Raw genomic sequence first — 21,385 nt, 5'->3', positions numbered from 1 at the left:
AAGTAAACTACCTCCAGTTCTGAAGAACAAGGATCAGAGCTAATATATTTCTTGCTGTGTTGGTGAGCATTATGCCAAGGTAGGCTGACTTCTATTAGATACCTGAGACAGACAGAGTCAAGCCTTCTGGCCTTTTGTACCTGGCGGGATGCGGGTGGTGGAGACTGGATAAAGAAACTCTGCTACATCAGCAAGCACATATGCCAAAACTGCACTTAGGATAGAGATACAGGAGACAGAAAAAGTCTGAAAGCCAGCCAAATCTTAAAGTCTTCTACTTCTCACAAGAGGGATTAAATAAGAAGGGGTAAGATGACAGTCTCCTGTCATTTGTTCGAATCTGGACTCCATGTCCCACCATATCTTCACAGTGGTGCAGGAGAGACAGGATTGATAATAATGAAGCTAGACTGGAGCTCAGTTTGCAGTTGTCTTCTGAACCAGCCCTTCTAGATCTCTACATCAGTGGTCCCCAACATTTTTGGCACCAAGGACCGGTTTTGTGGAAGACAGTTTTTCCACAGAGGAAGGAGTGGTTTCAGGATGATTCAAGCGCATTACATCCATTGGGTACTTTATTTCTGTTATTATTACTTCAGCTCCACCTCAGATCATTAAGCATTAGATCCCAGAGGTTGGGGACCCCTGCTAGAGATGGTTCCTGAAGCTTTGTACTGTATCCTCAGAGCTAACAAGAAATCACCTCCCTCATCTCACTGCAGTGGATAAGACATTAGACCTGAGCAACTTTAGCCAAGATTCAGCTTCTGACAGAGGCTGGCTGGTGGCTAAGGGCCTGTCACGTTCTTGATGAGAGCCCCCACCACACTCACCGCACCTTGAGTTGGGATACAATGAGGACATTAACAGATGACCTTTTTTTCTCTGTCCCCCAGTGTGATGGGGTTGGGGTGGACCTGAGCAGCATCTTCCTCGAAGGCATTGCTATTCTCAACATTCCCAGCATGTATGGTGGCACCAATCTCTGGGGAGAAACCAAGAAGAACCAGGCTGTGATCCGGGAAAGCAGGAAGGTCGTCACTGACCCCAAGGAACTGAAATTCTGTGTCCAAGGTAAGCCAGGCATGAGAAAAATCGTGCTGGGTCAGTGCCCCAGTGGGAGCCATATTCAGGTGGGTCTGTGAGCAAACCATATTAGGGTCTACAGCAGGCTCTAGAAGGTTCTGCAGCTTTACAAGAACCCAGCGATACACTGACTCATCCCTGATGCATCATCATTTATAACCTAATTGAGAAGAGAAAATGTACAGTAAGGGGTCCCTAAATGGCAGTCAGTAATCAAACCTTGAAACTCCATGAGGTTAGGAGTCAAATGCTACTTGTGTCAGGATTACCAGTCCTTCAGTAACTAAATCCAGTAGTCAATTCTCAACCTTGATCTTGCTTCATCTGTCAGCAGCATTTGACCCTAACTGATCATTCCTTCCAGGACGCCACACCTTCCTGGTTTCCCTTCTTTCCACTGATTACTCCTTGTTAGTCTCTTTTGCTGATTCCTCATCTTCTTTCTAACCTCTTGATGCTGGAGGGTCCCTAGGCAGGGTCCTCAACCCTCTCCTCCCTGTCTGCTCTCACTCCCTTGATGACCTCATTGAGTAGTGAGACTTTATTTAAGTACCACGTGAGGGCGAGTGATTCAGCAAGTCCAAAACTGAACTCCAGCGTCCCTCCCTCAAACCTTCTCCACCCACAGCCTTCTCCATCTCAGTTGACGATAACTCCAACCTGCCCATTGCTTAAGCCAAAACACTTGGCAGCATCCTCGATTCCCTTTTATCTCACATTTCATATCCAACCCATCAGAAAATCTGTTAGCTCTACTTTTTAAAAACATCTAAGATTCACCCACTTCTCACCACTGCATTCCTACCACCTTGGTCTGAGCCACCATCCTCTGTCCCCTGGATTCCTGCACATCCTCCCAGCTGAATTCCCTGCTTGTACCCCAACCCTCTACAGTCTGTTCTCACCACCTCATCAGAATGCCCATGGGCAAATATGTCTGACTGTGCCACTCTTCTCAAAATTCTGCCGTGGCTAAGATTAAAATCTAAAGGTCTTCACGTGGCCTCGAGGACCCTAAATGGTTTGGCCTCTCATTAGGTCTAGATGTCTTCTTTTACTCTCCCTCAACTCCCTCTGCCACCCTGGCACCTCTAACATGGCAGGCCGCTTCCATGAGCCGACTCTTCTTTCTGCCTGGAACAACTTGGTAGTGTGCCTTAGAGGCCATCAGGTAGGCCATCCTACCCACCAGGATACAGAACATAGGTCTCTGAGAATGCCCTTAAAATTACTTTCAGCCCTATGCCTTACCAGCCATTTCCACCAATGCACCGAATGGGACTCAAAGTTCCTGGCATCTCTGACTCCTCTGTGGATTGGACAAACAGGCCTCACTCACCCCTAGGGATCCCCAGTGGACTTGGTGACCTGGGGCTGGGGGAGAAGCCATATGTGAGGAGCTCTGTGGCAAAGATCCCCCAATGAGGAGGCAGGAGAATGGATTCAGATCCAAGTGCTGGCATTCACCTACTTCTTGGCACCTTGGGTTTCTTTGCTGTAAACCCCACATCTGATGTAGAAGTTTTGATAACTGAATGGATGGGGTTGACCATTGGTTTCTAAACCACCACCTATAGCAAATGAAGTCCTGGGCCCCAGCCCAGATCTCCCTAATCAATCTCTGGGTTGGTTCCTGGGACTCTGGATCTCCCCAGACGATCTGATGGGCTGACAGGTTTGAGAAGCACTGACACAGATAAGTGTCCAGGAATCGGAGTCTGGGTTCTTTGATGTCTGAGGCTGTTAGTCCTAAGACTGGATGCGATCCCACCAGTAGGAGGAAACAAAACTTGGCTGACCATCCAAGAAAGTGGTTACTGGCTTATTCCAGACCTACCTGTTAGACAATCAGATTGTCATATTCCAAGGTCATCAAGAGGCGTCACCATCACACCTGTCCTTTTTAAGAGAGAACTGGGGAATTGTTTTTTTCTCTGCTGCCCTCTTAAGTCCCTTTTCCTTCACACAGTAAACTTTTCAATTTGTATAAATTATTAAACTGAGTAATGTGTTCCTCCTTCCTCCCTTGGCAGGGGAAGTTGTGGGTACTAGCAGAGGGTGGGGGAAGCATTGGAGGTTGTAGAAAGTTCCTGCAAACTTTCCCACCCTGGAGCTTTCATCCCAGCCCCCACTCTGTCATCTCAGCAGAACAGAATCAGGGCAGGATCCCATCACCCATATCAGGCAGAGACTTGGGGACACCCTTGCTGAGGATGTGTTCTGGTTAGAACTCAAGGACAACTGTCAGTTCCTTACATGTCTTACCATTTATCTTCCCCTTCTTCAAGCAAGAATAATGTCTGCTGATCGCTCATGACCATCATGTACAGGAACTCTCTTCCTCAAATCCCCGTTTCTCACCCCAAGAATATGCTTTCGGAGCTAAAAATGAAGCTACTTCCTGTTCTTTAGATGAGGACATGAGCTGATCAGAGCAGAGGCTGAGGAGGGAGCCTTGGCTTCTTAGCTTTGCAGAGAACCAACCAACAGTGAGCTCTCTTAAAGGGCCATAATCTCCTTTAAGGCAGATTCATGTTGATGTTTGGCAAAACCAATACAATATTGTAAAGTAATTAACCTCCAATTAAAATAAATAAATTAAAGAAAAAAAAAAGATGAGATGTTACTGAGGAAAAGCTAAGGAGGTGACCCACTTTAGTGGAAAAGCACTGGCCTGGTGTCGAGAATTCTGGGTTCCTGTGCAGTCTCTGCCTCTCACTAGTGTGTGACGCTGGGCAGGTTCACTCACCTTCTTGGGTTTCAGTTTTCATTATCTGTAACACAGGCAAATCTGACCGTTGTACGGGTTCCCGTAGCGCACAGGTTCCTTACAGAGCTGCAGAATTATGGCATGGCCAGGTTTTGGTCCAATGGATTCCTTGAACACAATTATATGGCAGGTTTCTTTTTTCAGTGTGTTTTGTCTTACACCTTACAGGCCAGTGGCTGCGAAGGTAGGGATCTCTCTCTCTGCACCGTTCATCATTTGTTGGGATTTGTTACTCTTTGGCAATTTTACTGGGCTTGAGGGTCAGGGAGGAGACAGGAGAAATTAGTGGGAGGGAAGGGGTTTATCATAGGAAATGTTAAAGGAAATGACAACAGAAAAGGTTACTGTCAAATCTCATCATGGGTCAGTCTTTCTTCTAGGAAAAGCAATCCAAAAAAGATCAATCAGGATTAACATGGCGACTTCCCTGGTGGACCAGTGGTTAAGATTCTGTGTTTCCAGTGGGAACTAAGATCACACAGGCCATGCAGTGTAGCCCCCCATAAAAATGTTTTTTAATTAAAAAAAAAAAAAGATTAGCATGGAATGAGTTCTATACAACCATTGGCTGAGTAGAAAGCAAGAAGTGGTCCTGGAAAAGCACCAAGCTTGAAGTTGAATGACCTGGGTTTAAATTTAGGTTTATACTTTATAATCTTGTAAACCTTGGAAAGTCACCCAACCTTTCTGAGTCTCAGCTTCCTTATCCGTAAAATTGGCATAATAATATCCAGCTTGTTATCCTGATGGATGTCAGAGTACCTGGAACATAGTATAACCTCAAGCTGTAAGAAAATTTTCTCCTCACCTTTCTGTTTTAAATTGGTACTAACAGCCAAATTTCTGATTTTGAAGTTCTTATCTCTAGCCTTGCCGCCTACCCACACTGTCACTAAGAAACAGTAGAGATCCTGCCAAACTCCAGCCGCCCCTTTGCCCTAGTTCATTAAACTCATACCATCAATTGTACCTACTGCCTCTTTTCTAGACCTTTCAAGGATGGAGGCTAGATGATTTTAATTTTTGTATCCCCAGTGCCTGACCCAATAGAGTTAGTCAAAAGAAAAAAAAAAATAGTTGTTGGATAATTGAGCAGTCCACAGCATTCATCCTTTTTAGTTTTTGTAATACCAGTAAGAATAGTGACAGATAGTATTTTGTAGTTTGTTTTGCATATATTGACTTAATCTAGTCCTAACCAGAAATCCATGAGTAAGGGTATACCCACTCCCCACCATGTCACTATTTCATAGTTGGGAAAAACAGAGGCCCAGAGAAGTGGCAGGACTTACACAATTCATGTCCAGTGGTTGCAGCAGAACCAAGTTCATGATTCCTAGCCTGGCCCCAAGTGGTTAGTGTCCACCTAGAACATTTATTTGAGAACCTACTATGTGCACTGCACAAGGCAGAGACACTCAGGAAACAGGAAGTATTTATGATCCAATCCAAACAAACACTTGGTTGAAATTCTGCTCCTCCTGCAAGACCTACCCCAAGGGCCATCTGCTTCCTGGAGCCTATAGTGGCACCCCTGGAAGTGAATCTGGCCTCTGAATTCCTAGAGCACTTAATTTTGCCTTCTGTCTTGACAGCACACTGGTTATAGGTGGCCTTTTCTCATAGGCATGTGTATCCTCATTGTATCTTTCTCTTGCCTGGAAAATAGGGAGCATGTGTTCTTCACCTTTGTGTCCCCTTCAAAGACTAACATTCTACCTGGCCCATTTCTACAGAAATGCTTGTCAGAAGGAGGTAGAGAGAGAGAAAGGAATCTTGCCTTTGGTCTGTGAGCACAGTGGGCAATAGATTCTGGAGCTGGACAGGAACAGGCCCTCCTTGAAAAATGTTGGAGAAAAATCGTCTTATAAACTGTTCAATGCAAGTATTTGTGAAACTGGGAATTTCATTTTATGAAACCATTAGAAACTCACTTGGTAAGATATGCTTGAAAAAGTGAAAGTGAAGTCACTCAGTCGTATAGGACTCTTTGCGACCCCATGGTCTATAGCCCACCAGGCTCCTCTGTCCATGGGATTTTCCAGGCAAGAATACTGGAGTGGGGTGCCATTTCCTTCTCCAGGGGATCTTCCCGACCCATAGCCTAGAGGACTTATAGCTGAGAGTCAGTGTAGAGTAAGAGCCTAACCATTTAACTAGAAGTTGAAAGACCCAGGCCTCCCCACCACCAGCCATGTGACGTTGGTTGAGTCATTGAACCTCTCCAAGCCTCCATGTCAACCCTTGCAAAATGGAACCTGTTATAATCTCTCTCCCTCAGCACAGCCACCTTGTTTTGAGGGTTAAATGAGATCATCCACTTAGAACACTTATCAGAATGCCTAGAACATAGTAAACACTTGATCAATAGTGATCAGAAGAATTAAATGATAAGTATTTAGTATGTAAGAAAATGACCAAATTTAGAATTCCACTCTCTTGATCTCTGCTTCAGAAATTTGGTCTAGAGCAACCCATAACTCTAACAAAGTTTACTTGTTGGCACTGTGCCTAATGTGTTTGGCTGTTGCTGCCAGTGTGGGGGTTCCACCTGAGCAAGCTGTCTGCTGAAGCAAGGTAAGGGGAACAGTGCCAAATCCTGAAGCACCAAGGGTATGCACAGCACAAGATTGCATCAGTCCTTATCAGGCTAGAGGCTGGAGGCTAAGGAGTAAAGCCCTGGAAGCTCTGCCACTGCTTCTGTCTGGCACCACCCTGGATGTGAATGCAGAGACTTTCTACACATGTTCTCAGACTCTTCTCTGAGTTTCGTATCTGTCCCTGTCCAGCCTTCAGTCTGGAGCCAGTAGCAGCCTTGAGGCTATGTCAACCACAGCTGGCCCCTCTGGTTATTCAATATTAAGGTCACCTTCCCCTCAGTGATTTCTTAGTCAATCCCTTTTGAACTGCCACCAGAGTGTCCTAGACGAGTTTCTAAACAGTGAGGGCATAAATCTGCCTGGAGTTTCATTAGGTAATAATTTTTTCAATTCCTTGTAAAGACAGGGAGACAGACACCGTTGGTAGGATATACAGTTTGAGTCAGTTTCCCAGCAGCGGGGACAGGCTTTCTGTCATTTATTCAACATACACATACGAAACACTGACCAAATGCCAGGCACAGTGACGAGCAAAACCAGGCCTAACGCCTGCAGCCATTAGGGATTGCGGGAGCCAGGCCTCAGTTAAATAGTCCCACTGACAGGCATATAATTAGAATCTGTCATAGGTACTAAGAAGGAGTATCATGGCTACCCAGTACGCCAGTCGGCCAGCCAGGTGTGGCTACCGATATGCCTCACTAGCTTGGTACTCAAACTGACTAGCAGGCACTTACAGAGGCAGCCTCCTGGCAAAAGCATATAGTCACCAAATATGCCCCCCAGACGTCCAGGTCTTGCCTGGGAAGAGGAAAGCCTGCCGCCTCACACTCAGTTGACGCCACTATGCAGGCACAGGTCATTCAGTCTGCCCACGCAGTGCCCGCATAGATCTTCACTAGTTGTGTAGGTCATACCCTTAATCCCCAAACAAGGGAAAGGGACCCCAACTAGACATCATAGATCCACCATCCCAGGTGGAGAGCCACAGTTCAGTGAGACAACACGATAATCATGAGCACTTGAGGTCATTGCTTCTTGGGGCTCCTTCCTCGCTGCATGACACCAGAACAGAAAGTGGCCAGTTGGCTTCAAGAGCTGTCCAGGGCTGTAGGTTCCCAATTTTCCTATTTGGTGGAGACCTGACCAGAAAGACAGTCATAGTGAGCAATTACCAGCTTCTTAATGCTCATTCAAGTTGAAAAATAGAAATGTTCCTAAAAAGCATGCATTTTGCCGAGGTCTCTCTGGCCAAGGTCTCAGCCCTGAGGTGAGACCCCTAAGAGCCTGGGGATACTTAGATGTGCACTGGGATGTCCCTCAGTGCTGGGAAGTAACCATGGCAACATACTAGTCAGTCCTTGTGCCAGTGGCAGGCCTACAGAGTGACCCCGCTCTGCTTTCCACAGAAAATCAGCTTTGTCACTCAGTCCTTCAGGCACCCACATTGGAATCAACAAAATCCAAGGCGTTCTCTTCACCCTCTTTACACATCCTCCCTCCTCTCCTATAGCCCACTACCCACCCCCACATTCCCTGCCGTGCTGACAGCGTCACCTGTTGCCCAAGGTAGGGACCCAGAGTCAAGCATTTCCCCTATGGTGGCTCATGAAACTGTCCTGTAATTATTAACTCAGATGGTGTCTCTCCCACCCAACTGTGAGCTCACAGTTCCAGATGTCATAGTTCCTTCTACTTGCCTATGCCTGGCATGGTCTCTGAGACCTCGAAAGAGCTAATTAACATTGGTTGACCAGAAGCTCCCAGGGCCAGCAGCACCTGGAGTGGTAAGATAGGGAATTGTGTTTGATGGGATGGAACATGTGTGTGTGATGCTCATGAGCAGTGTTCCAGGGCCCTTGTGCTGGCGTCAGCGTGTACAGGAGGCCAGGAGGTCCCCTTCCATCCTTACTGGTCCTTTCTCTGAGCCCCTGTGTATTTTCAGCTGCCTCTATGTTGCACAGCCCCTCTGCTCCTGTCAAGGCTGTCTGCTGGACTCTGCGGGTTATCCAGGTGTGTTTTCACAGCTTCCAAATAAAAGCCATACAACCTGATTCTCAGATGCCCGTAGAAGCTATAATGTTTCCTATGTAGTATTGAAATCCCAGAATCACAGGTCTCTTTAGAAATTTAGAGGTCCTTTCCTCTAGATAAGGAGAGTGAGAACCAGCAAGGTGAAGTGGCTGGCTTGACCAAACCCGGACTGAAATGCCGGTCTTTTAGTTCACACAGGCCTGCTTTCTGTGCACTAGAGCAGAGGTTGCAAATTCCTCCTATAAAAGACCACATAGTAACTATTAAAATAGTTAGGTCTTGTGGGCCATACCATCTCAGGTACAACTGCTTTCCTCCAACCACTTAGCAGGAAAGTGGTCATAGACAACACGCAGGCGAACGGGCATGGCTGGGTTCCAGTCCAACTTTATTTACATAAACAAGCAGTGGGCTGGGTCTGGCCCTCCAGCTGTGGTTTGCCCAGCCCTGCACTGGGACCTCATGTGGTCCACAGCCAGCATCAAAGGCAGCACCTGAGACTCTCCGAATATAGGCCAGACCTCCCGGAGCCAGATCTGCCCATCAGCAAGACCCCCTGGTGGTGTATGCTTGCTCCAGATTGAGAAGTACTGCACTGGTGGGCCCGGCTGCCCCCGCTGGGCCCGGCTGCCCCCGCTGAGAATGCCAAAAAGAAATTTCCAGAGTAGAAGAATGCGGCCCAGGGAGGTTAATTGGCCCGTTCAGGGTGACACAAGTTGGTGGACCGGGGACTAGAGCCCAAGTTCTAGTCTTTCAAACATGGAATTGCTTCTACACACACCAGAGAACCCATCCCATCCTCCCCACTTCTGCCTGTCCCTGACCCAACCCGCATTTACTAGAAATTCGAGTGAAGCAATTCCTCATTCTTTCCCAGCTGACTTGTGAATCAAGAGAACTCTGCCTCCAGCTGTGTCTCCTCCCACCCACTGCCTGCCAAGACTGGGAGGGGCAGGGGAGGCAGAATTGGGCCTCCAGAGGCTGTTCCCCTTCTGCAGAGGGAAACTTGCTCACACAGGTTCAAGTTGGAGTTAAACTCCAACTGAATTCCTGCCTTTGGAGATTTGCGGCTCAAAATAGAACGAAAGAACCTTTCATTTTTCACTTGCAGAAGAAACTTCTAGACCGGCTCTCTGGCAGGCCTAGACATTGTAGATTTTTCCCTCTTCTGCTTGCCCCATCTTGACCCACATACCAGCTCCTGTTCCCCTGTAGCAGCTTTAATACCTGGCACCTCCTAAGACTCAACCCACAGCAAGACTCCATGCTGGCCACACACTTTGCTTCTTGATCTATGTCTAAGGCATGTGAGAAGTTCTTTATCTTCTTAATTAATCAATAAATATGTATTGGGCTGTTATTTACTGAGCACATATTTATGAGCCAAGCTGTTGCCTATTTAATTTCTTAATCCATTTTATGGCTGAGGCTAATGAGGTTAAGTGACTGTCCCAAGAATGAAGACAATACCCAATAGAACCTGATGCCAACCTGCCTTCAAGTACTGAATGCTCCAGATGCCGTAGAGGGTGTCAGCATGATTACATGGACCTGACCTCCAATACTTCCCAATCTAATGTAAAAAATACACGTAGAACCATCAAGTTACCCCTGGCATGATCGGCTGAAACAGTATCATTGGAGTGGGGGTGGGTAAGAAACGGAGCCACATTCCTTAGGAACTCAGTCCCCAGCTGCCCAGCACTGTGCCAGGGACCTTGGAGGTGATCAATAAATATTTGATGTAGGACTGAATGAATGAACAAGGTAGAATGTATGTGTGCCAATACTTGAAGCTGGAATGGATTTGAAAAGATGGAATGAGAGAAGAGGCACGTGGGCTAGGGCATTAGCACCTAGCACCTAGAAATAGCAAAGGGAAGACTGGTAAAGGCCTTTGAATAATGTGCCCTTGAGTATGTGATCTTTTGACTAACGGGAAGAGATGAAGCATTCTAAGCCAGGAGCAATAGGATGAGAGAGCAGCACGCATTAAATATTGGAAGAAAGGGAAAGGAACTGGCAGCAAGAGGTCCAGTTAGGAGGCTGGTGCAGAGCACAGGCTCACAGGTCTAAGGCCTTGAATGAGAGTCAGTGGCACAAGAGGAAAAATGGATAAAAGTCAACAGGAATTGGGAGACAAACAAAGGGAACACTACCCAACAGAGTCCCAGCCTCTTCTGCCCACAAATTCAGCCTTCTCCTGTCTGCCTCCACTTCAGAGCCCTCCCCATTCCCAGTGGCTGCTGTTGGTAGAATGGATGTCTTAAGCAGGGCCCTGTGTCTTCCACCTGCAGCCAGCACCCAGTTCTTCCCATTTTCAGGACAATTCATCCAACACTTGTTAAGCACCTATTTGAAATTAGCACTCAATGCTACTGGAAATATTCTCCATTCATCGTCTCTTTTTCATCCCTTACAGCACCCCTGAGAGACACTTTATAATTAGAAAAATGAGGCCCAGCGAGATTAATTGACCTGTCCAAGGCCTCACTAATTGGTGAATTTGGGACTAGAGCCACGTCCAAGTATACCAAACCTGGCATTCTTTGCTTCCATGCCACAGTACCCTCCCCACCATCCGCATTTCTGGTTGGTCTTGACCCAACAGCCAGAGAGTCACAGCTCTCCTCTAGCTTTGCCCTTCTGGGTACGTGAGTCCCTCTGAGCTGTGATTAGTTCAGTAGGTGTCGTTCTCCGTAATGCACCTTGTGTGTGTCATGCCTCGGGCTTGAACTGGAAAATCTCCACTAACTGATTTATTCTGTTACAGACACTGAATGTGGAGTTGAAGCTTCTTGAGCTCAGTGGGCATAGTAACGCCAGGTCACACACCAATTAGGATTTCAGCTTCGGCATTCTATTTAACAAGACTGTGTTGCCAAGAAATCTCCCCCGAGAGCAGCCAGGGAGAGGCTTACCCCACTACACGCCCCCTGCCCTGCCCTCAGACACTCCAGCCTGCCAAGACATTTGGTCTCTGCTTTGCATCCTTTATTTAGAAGCTTGTTTTTTTATGTCAGACAGGCCTTGGTTTGAATTCCAGCTTTACCGTATGCCAGCTCTGTGACATTAGGTGAGTTTTTCAACCTCTCTGAGCCTCAAGTTTTTATTTTTTTATGTTGGGATAATAGTTTCTACCCAACAGAGTTGCCACAAGGATTAAAAACAGTTACGTTTATAAAGCTCTAGGCCTGCTTTAGAGTCTGTACCCAGTACTGGTCCTTTTCTTCCTGTTGTCACTGGAAGCACCAGCTCAAGATTCCTGTAGTTTCACCACCTCCCAAGCCTTAAAAGACATCTCACTCTTGGTCTTTCTTGCCACCACGATGATGTCAGACCCTCACCTCAGAGCCACTTGGGGAGACCCTTTCTTCTGGAGAAATCTCCCACCCCAAAACTCCACCAGCACTCTGCCCTCCCCTTCTGAAGCACCTCCCCAGAGGCATGGAGGGGATAAGGAGCCCCCTCCCGCAATGTACAGAGCCTTCATCAGAGCCCAGCCAAACCCGAGAAGGGAACGCCACACAGAATGGAGGCCCTGTCCCCCCCTCCCCGCCCCACCGCACAAACAGGCTTTTAGGAACCAGTGACAAAGGCCATTGTGAGTCCACACTAGCTCTTCCTCTTGTCTCCGTGTAGAGCTGCACAGAATGTTCTGTCTTCTGCACAGTGTGAGAAATGGCAAGGCCTGCTGCCAGCCTGCTCTTGACCCAGCCGACCAGAAACCCCAGTCTCCACCTTTGTTAGAAGAGCTCAAACTAACACTCAGGATAGAATATCCTTGCCTCTGATCAAGGGAACAGAGGCCCAGAGAAGAAAAGTGACTGGCCCAAGGTCACACAACTAGACAGCCAGAGCTGAGGCAGAAACCCAGCCCTGCCTGCAGGGCATCTCCTCTCCCTTCCACCTTGCAGCCCTGCTCCTGATGGTGCTTTACAGACTTCTGGGAGTGGAAGACACCTGCCAGCCAGTGTGACAAGGGCATCAAGGAAATGCCCATCAGGAGGGGTGCCTGGCTGCACCAGGCGTGACAGAGCCGTGACTGAAAGGCTCTGCATCCCATTGCTCAGTCCAGAAGCAAGGGACAGTCACCTGGACCGTTATGAAATTGTATCTCACACACACACGCACACGCACATGCACAGGGGAAGGAAAGGAACTAAGAAACTCATTTTCAAGTAAAAACCTCCCTGTCTTAAAGTAAAAGAAGTTGAAATAGGGATGCTTCTCTTGCCAGAAGGACAGTCACCCTAAAATCTCAAGGTCACAGTATTTCTGCACCTCTCTCCCTCAGCACCCTTCTCCTCCTTTTCCTACCCTCCCATCTCCTTCTCCATCTCTGCCCCATCCCATCTCCTCCTCTGGCTCCCTTCCTCCCCCCTCCATCTCCTCCTCCTGAACTATCTTCTCTGGGTTACATTAATTACCATCTGCAAAAGGCCACACACTTACTATGCAGCAAAGGCAGTTTCCAGGACATCCATTTCTAAAGAAACCTAAAGTCACGGTAATGGGCCCCTGTTTTCTGAGGGCCTTCTTCGTGCTCTCTGTGCAGGCCCTGGATGGCATCACTTCTAAACTTTACAGCAGTCCTGCCAGAGTGGTTATTAGATCTCCATTTTCCTGATAAGAAGACTTGGAGGAGCTAAGTGACTTATCCCAAAGTAATAGACCTAGTGAGTGCCTAATCTGCCTCAAGCCCACACTCTGTGCGCCATACTTTGGCCCAGTGGCATGTTCTTCACCCCGGGTTTATAGAAGGCCGGGGGTGACATGACATAATGTTACTCTTAAGACTCCATGGACTGTAGCCCACCAGGCTCTTCTGTCCATGGGATTCTCCAGGCAAGAATGCCGCAATGGGTTGCCATTTCCTTCTCTAGGCCAGGGGGTGAGCCCCTTACCTATTCCATTTGTCGGCATGGGGCCCCTCTTCCTTTATGCTGGGTCTGACTTAGAATCTCTAGGGAAAGCACAGGTCACAGATTACTCTTCAGATAAATTGTGATTGGGATATCTGAGGCCTGGTGCTGTGAAAGACCAAGTGGGAACATGGCAGGTAACTGACAGCCTTCTTTACTTACTCACCTTTGTGTGACCAGGGAAGCCTTAAAGTCCCCTCCATCTTCGTCTCCCCACCCCCAGCCCATTTTCAGGCTGCCATGCTTCACAGCCAGCTTTGAAGCTCTCTAGCTGGAAGCAGCCTTTCATCTTCACAGACCAGACCCAGTGGGCAGCTTAGGTGGGCTGATCCTTGCCCAGGTCTGCGGGGCTCAGTGTTCCTGAGCTTCCTAGGGTGTGTGGCCTATCTCCATGGAAATTTGGTAGCAGGAGGGGAGCCCAAGGGGGAGGGGACACAGTCTTGGCGGGTCGAGCTTGCCAGCTACCACTCACCTTCTAGATGGTGGGGGCTGAACCGCAAGGCAGGGGCAGGGTTGCATCCCTTCTTTCTAAGGAGAGTGAGAAGATAGCACACCCGCCCTCCCCATGCACATCGGCTTCTCAGTAACCGAGTGGTAAGGGACATTTCTAGTTGCTGTTTTACTGCACACCTTCACATTCTTTCTTTCTCTAGTCTTCAAAATAACCCATGATACAGGTTTTATTATTGTCCCTCTTATGGGCAGGGACATCGTGGGGGGAATTTTGTTCATATGTTGAAGCCCTGATTCCCAGTACCCTGGAACGTGGTTGTATTTGGAGATAGTTTTAAAAAGTGATTCAGTTTAAATGGGCAGTTAGGGCCCTACTCCCATTTGATTGGTGTCCTTATAAGAAGAAGACATTTGGGCACAGAGAGAGGCCCTGGGGGTGCACAGAGAAAGGGCCATGTGAAGAGGCAGCCAGGGGTGGGGGCTGGCCATGTGCAAATCAAGGACAGGGGCTTCAGAAGAAGCCAACTTTGCAAGGTGTAACTTCACCTTGACCTTCCAGCCTCCAGAACCATGAAAGACTAGATGTGTGTTGTTTAAGCCATTCAGCCTGCGGCACAAGCAAAGAACAGACTCAGAAAACAAACACCCTGCCCTATATGGACACAACCATCAGGCTGTTAGTCCCGAACTCAAGAATTTGTGGAGAGTGTCTCAGCCTTCTACCTTTATCCTGTGACTCCATATTTGTCTGTCAGAGGCCATGCATGTAGTGGTGACACATTTCTGCATTTTGAATTAATCAGACACACAGACCTGTCCGTCAGAGCTTCAGATCCGCGTTAGCTGATGCATGTTGCCCACTGAATCGACCCGTGTCCATCCTTACTTTGGGCTGGAGCCCTAGCAACTCAGTCCACCGGTGCTGCTGGAACCCACATAAGGGGGCAGAGCCCACCAGTTTATTACATCACACAGCCACCATAGGGTATGGGCAGCCTTCCCCACCACCGGGATGCGATGTTTCAGAAATACTCTGGGTGCCATCACATACTCAGAGTTTCAGCACCTCCACTGAGGATTGCTTAATTCCCAGGGTGGTCCACGGCAGTCCTCAGACCTTCGTGCTGATGGAAGGGGAAGTGGGTTAGCAGTGGGATTGACAGTAGCAAGGCATCCTGCTAAGCCTTGCTAGATCTCCCATGCTTCTCCAGGGCCCCACAAGCAAGGAGCCCAAATCATGACACCCACATATCCCTCACATCTTAAAGGACAAAATTTTCATCAGTGTGAACCAGCAGCCAAGATGAGAATGAACATAAAAATTATTCATTAAAGAAGAGAGGTGAAAACCAGACTGGGCCATCACTGTATGCAGATTAAATGGGTTGATGCATGGAGAGCATGTTACCCAGTTTCCATCTAGGCAAGTTGTTTTATCATTATTATTAATCACCATCTTTTTCCTGTTTCAGGCTAAACCTGTCAAAGTCTTTGGCACCAAAGCATGTCGTTTATTCAATTTATTTAACAAGCATTTAGTGGGGGTGGCTCAGATAGTAAAGCGTCTGCCTACAATGCGGGAGACCCGGGTGCAATCCCTGGGTCGGGAAGATCTCCTGGAGAAGGAAATGGCAACCCACTCCAGTACTGTTGCCTGGAAAATCCCATGGATGGAGGAGCCTGGTAGGCTACAGTCCATGGAGTTGCAAAGAGTCGGACATGACTGAGCGACTTCACTTCTGTATGCCGAGGCCTGGGATGGCTGCTAAGGATTCAAACATAAACAAAATAAGAATATTATCTCCCAGCCTTCATCTCTCAGTGGGCTTGGGAGAGTGATGTGTACAGAGACAGTTGTCGTTGGGCGAGATCCACTGAGCACAGGAGAGGGGAAAAGGCATACTGCCTGGGGTAACACAGGAGGGTAAGTATGAGTTCTCCAGGCAGAGGCATTCCTGTGCTGGGAACAGGGACAGATAGCGGGGGACCTCTCACGCTTCACTGAGAACTAAGACGTTGTCCCTTGGGCTTCCAGAGAGTTTGAAGAAGGAAGATGTGCTCATCAAATATGGGCACTCTGCTAGCCTCTGCCTGTCAGTACTGAGCTCCAGCCCCTCCTCCCACCTGCAGGCAGGTCTCAAGACAGAAAAGCAAAATGGGACTGTTGAGATCGAAGAAGTGGGAAAAGGAGCAGAGTCAGGGAAGAGTTTAAAGGAGGAAAAACAGCTGGAGCAGGACTCCCAGTTCATCTAAAGCTCAGCTGGAATTACGGCATTTGTGTGGACGTGTGAAACCATGAGGAACCCTGCAGACTGTTAAATGTGTTTTACCCTGAATACGATGGTGTAGACTCTTGTACACAGCTCTGAGGTACACAGAGTTGGGAGTTGGGAGGGTGAACGTGACATAAAGGAAAGCAAAATTGATAATATTTTTGGAGCCTGCTCTGTGCCAGGCGCTTTCACATACACCCCTGCCACTGAATCTCATAACCACTCTTTGAGGTCAGTATTATTCCTAACTTCTTTTCAGAGTGAGGAAGCTGTGGATCAAAGCAGTCAGGAAGTAACTTGTTTACATTTTTCTTCACGCCAACTCCTGCGTATGTTTGGGGCAGTTTTATTGCCTGAGGCTCGAGTTCTCCAACTTGAGTGTGCCTCAGACTCTTCCAGAGGGCTTGTTAGAACACAGACCGCCCAGCCCAGCCCCTTGAGTTTCTGATTCAGTCGGTCTGGGTGAGGCCTGAGGATTTCCGCTTCTAACAAGTTTCCAGGTGAGGCTGGTGCTGCCGCTCGGCCTCCCCTGGAAACAACCACACTCTGAGAATCACTGGCCCATGGGAATGATCTATCCAGTAACCTGGCCCAGGGGTTCCCCAACTGTTTGCATTTTGGAATCATCTGAGGATCTTTAAAAGGAAATACTGATGCCTGGCTCCAGGCTCACACTTTGTTTTTCATTGAAGTTTAGTTGATTCACCATGTTTCAGGTATACAGCAGAGTGATTCCGTTATTCATTATATATATATACATATATATTCAGATTCTTTTCCATTAGAGGTTATTACAAGATACTGAATATAGTTCCCTGTGCTATACAGTAGGAGGTCCACACATTTTGATTTAACTGGTATAGGGGCAACCTCGGCATCATTATTTTTAAATACCACCACCCACCCAGGTAATTCTCACATGCAGCAAAGTTGAGGAGCCACTGACCTAGCCTCTTTTCTCCTTGACTCTGATCTCCATCAGAACCCTCTCCCTCAGCTGCCACCACTGGGGCCACAGGTAGAACGTGTCATACTAGCCCCACTTGCAACACGTCCTCCCAGCCGCCTTAGAACACCTGCCCCTGGAACTCATCCAGTCTCTCGCGTGCCTTTCCCCTTTTTGCCTAGTCCATCGTCTCCTTCTTTGTTCAATATAAATCTGATTACTGCAGCCATCTCTTGCCCACAGCAATACAGCAAGCACCCTGTTCTTCCTTTGACCATATATGTCTACCTGGGAAAATCTGAGGAGGAATATCTAAATCTGACTGCAGGCATGGAAGTCCAGGAGGCTTCTTGAAGTTGATGGCACTCGAGCCAAGTTTGGATGGGCAGGTAAAAATGAAAGAGAGTGTTTCAAGCAGAGATACAGCAGAGTAGAAGCACAGAAGAGAGGGGAACAGTAAGGTTTCTGGGGGAGTTTCATGTTGCTGTGTGTGTCTGGAGCAGGAACTTGCCCTATGATGTCAGGAAAACACTGCGGAGGCAGCCTTTCGCCAGATGCGGGTGGGTCTTGGGCATCAGGTGAGGAAACTTACATCTTTCCAAGTATAAATGGCAGTTGATAGGCATTTTAAAATGACTTTTAAATTGAAATAGTAATACATACTTAGAAAATGCAGAATAACTAGGAAAGCATCAAGTAGAAAATAATCACTTTTAATCTTATGACGCAGAACTCACAACGGTTAAGATTTGGGGGGAATTTATTGTCTTCTATGCACATTCTTATATAGTTGAGAACATGCTGTAAAAGTTTACATTCTGCCTTCACATTTAAAATTATAACATATACATATTTAGTGTTATTTAAATCTGTAAACATTATAATAGTTCTATAGTATGATACCATATAATTTACCATTTTCATAAACATAGAAATGGGAGAGGGAGAAGTTTCACTATAATAAATGATGCCACAATATTCATATCTGTATGAACTTAGGTTTTGCAATGTTCTTGTGATCAATATCAAGAAAGATATGAATCAACAGTATGAACGTTTTAGACTCATTACCAAACTTCTAAAAACTTCTCTTCCAGTTTACACTCTGATCATAAGTGTCAAAGAATGCACATTTCATCTTCCCTTTCCAGCACCCGGTATCACGGCTGATGCCCCTGAAGAGTTTTTGCCATGGGTGTGACATGAGCAGCTGTGCATTTATAAAATCCTATACTGGAGGCTGAATCAGATGCACCAGGTTGGAACAACTATGGCTGCCCATGGTGTTCTGTCTTTGCTTCCACTTTTTCCTAATCCTGTGTTCCCATTCTTCATCTTTATTCTTTCTTGGAGAGCATATAGTAAGTGTTTGCTTCACATAGAGCCGGGAATAATACTTTGTTACCAAGAAAAGTGCTGAAAGACCTAGCTCTATGGTTGCAACAAGTTGATGCCCAGCCCAGAGACCCTCTTTTGATAGTTTTATAGAAAACAAATCTCTAAATAGTAATTCTAACTAGGTAGAAATACCTTTTTATATTTTCCAGTGACACTGCCAAGTGAGTTTATTGCTAAATTAGTTTCCTTGTGCATCCGGTGACTATCCAGTCCTACACGTAATCATCCCTGTCCCTGAAATGTCCTTCTTTCTTCTTAACCCAGCAAATTATCTTGACATTCATCCTTCAAGACCTTCCTTAAGTCTGTGGCACCTTCCTTCCATACCTTGCCCAGAATCAGCTACTCAGGCATCCTTCTTCCTATAGTTTACTCACAACATTTTGTATACCTAACACTTTCTCCCTCTTGGCTAAGAGTCCTTGAAGAGTAGAACATTTTGTATTCCCAGTTCTTAACACAGTGTCTGGCACATGGTTGTCACTCAGTAACTGTTGAATGAGTGAATTAATGCATTCCTGTTTTACTAAGGTACACGGACATTCCATCTTAAATACAAGTGACTTGAGTACAGAAACAATATGGAGATGATATGAATTGCCGAAAACCACTCTCTGAGTCATTCGTACCTGAGGTAAAACAGGGGGCTTCCCGGGTAGCTCAGTTGGTAAAGAATCTACCTGCAATGCTGGAGACCCCGGTTCAATTCCTGGGATGGGAAGTTCCCCTTGGAGAAGGGATCAGCTACCCACTCCAATATTCTTGGGCTTCCCTGGTGGCTCAGATGGTAAAGAATCCACCTGCAATGTGGGAGACCCAGGTTCGATCCCTGGGCTGGGAAGAACCCCTGGAGGAGCTCATGGCAACCCTCTCCAGTATTCTTGCCTGGGGGGCTACAGTCCATGGGGTTGCAAAGAGTCGGACTTGACTGAGCGACTAAGCACAGCACAGCAAGGTAAAACAGGACACCCAGTATAGCAGATGTCCTGATCCTGGATTCTATGTTCTGAACATTAAATGTTCTGTGTACCTGGTCATTGACTTGTAACTCTGTTTCTGTTTCATTTTAACTCCAGATTTAGTTTCTGCATAAGTATCTGTGTGCTAAAGGAAGTACAGGGAATTAAGTGATGCCAGAATTTCCCAAAATGTGTTTCAAAGAAAACGACCATAGATACCTACAAAACTGTTTTATAGATGTCACACAAAAGAGTCTCGTGGTCCAGCAGGTTTGGGAAGCAGAGTTAAATATATTTCTTTATCTCGGAACTTCCTGGTAGGCATTTTAAGCTGAAAGATCAGTCGGGCAAGGGTAGAGAGACAGAAGAGCAGTCAGTCTTCCTGCAGTAGCAGTCAGGAGTCATCCGAGCCTCTTAATGCCAGGAGAGATTCAGAGTCAAAGGCAGAGTGGCCAAAAGTATGACAAGATCCTTGCCCATTCTCCTGCACTCATCCCCTCTCCGCCCCCCAGTCCCACATCTGTGTAAACCCCCTGCCCCCCACCCCCCCACCCACCACACTGATGAGATCAGCCTGGATTACATCTCTTCTAGAGCCAGGAAGCAAGGTAATGTGTGGGAAGTGATAGCTGCAAGGTAATGTGTGGGAAGTGATAACAAGTTTTCGAGTTAAAGCCATTCAACAGGGAAATTTGTTAAAAGACCAAGACATTGTAAAAGCTGAAACACTTGAGTCTAAGTCCCCTGCTTCTTAGAACATTTTGTTACGAGGGAATGTTTCAAGGAGGGAAAACATTGAACTGCCACAGTGCTGTCAGACACCAAAGCCTAGTACAGAGAGCAACATTTTAAAAGACATCCGTCTCTCTGCCAACAGAGAAACTTCTGCCTCTCTGTTCTCCTTTTCCCCACCCCAGTACAACTCCCCCGCCCTCCTCACCCCTAAACACTCTCTCCTCCCTCCTCCCTCTCCTGTTCTTCCTCTCCTCCCCTTTCTTCTCCTCCTTCTCTCATTCACAACCCTTATGGATATCACGGACACTGTAAAATGACACAGTAAGCTAAACTATCCAATGGTTATTCAACACGCTTGGGTAAGAAGGGAATTAATTGACTAGAGGCTTAGACGTTCACTATTTATTGGATCTAAACTCCTGGAGCATTCTCCTAAACAAACTTTGCCCTTTTGTGGCTTGTTAAAGTCCAAACGAGATGGAGGGTTTAAGGAGACTGTATCTTTTCACACATGTGAAAAAAAAGGAGTACCAGAGAAGAAAAATGGGAGTGTCAGTGGGTATAAAAGAGGCAACCTACGTGCCATCACAGAGAAACTAACAGTTTGTGTATCTGTTGGCAGCTGATGTTCATCGGTGATCATCAGTAGGTTAGCAAACTTTAGCAACGTTTACACATTTGTGGGCAGCCCAATAGTTTACCTGTCTTCGTTAGAAGAATATCCATAAAGTCATATACAGGATTTCATTAACTTTGGGAAAGATATATTTAGCTCCTTCCACTCAAGCTTCCATTCTAACAGAACATTTCTCCTATGATCTGTTTATAAGTTTAAATTTATGTACATGACTATTTGTATATACGTCTTATCTCCCATATTAGATCCTACACCTCTTATAAGCTGAGTTCCAAAGAGATAGAAAAGTGTCTTGCACACAGTTTGTATTCAATAAAAATTGGTAGAAAGAATGAAGTGAATGTAAAAAAGAAGTATATTTGTCAAGAGAATGTTTTTTAATCAATAGTCTTCTAAACAAGAAAGACAAACCCAAATATCCCCTTGCCAGTCTTAATAAACAGTATCACGTTATACCAGGAGACACCGTAGAAGACAGGCTTCCCCAGTGGCTCAGCGGTAAGGAATCCGTCTGGAATGCAGGAGACACAGGAGATGTGGGTTTGATCTCTGGTTGGTGAAGATTCCCT

The 21,385-nt window shown here is 46.7% G+C and overlaps 1 protein-coding gene across 3 annotated transcripts in view; it reads left to right on the top strand.

Annotated features, from left to right (window-relative positions):
• DGKG (diacylglycerol kinase gamma) overlaps positions 1-21,385 on the top strand; it is a 226,662-nt gene that overhangs the window by 187,190 nt on the left and 18,087 nt on the right. For all 3 annotated transcript variants that reach the window (XM_040252643.1, XM_040252652.1, XM_040252636.1), the window contains one exon: positions 897-1,074. In XM_040252643.1, coding sequence (XP_040108577.1) covers positions 897-1,074 — 178 coding nt within the window. The remainder of the gene's footprint in view (positions 1-896; positions 1,075-21,385) is intronic.

This window comes from Oryx dammah, unplaced genomic scaffold, assembly GCF_014754425.2.
Source record: "Oryx dammah isolate SB20612 unplaced genomic scaffold, SCBI_Odam_1.1 HiC_scaffold_2, whole genome shotgun sequence".
Lineage (NCBI taxonomy): Eukaryota > Metazoa > Chordata > Mammalia > Artiodactyla > Bovidae > Oryx > Oryx dammah.
This window is presented reverse-complemented; position numbering and strand designations above follow the sequence as displayed.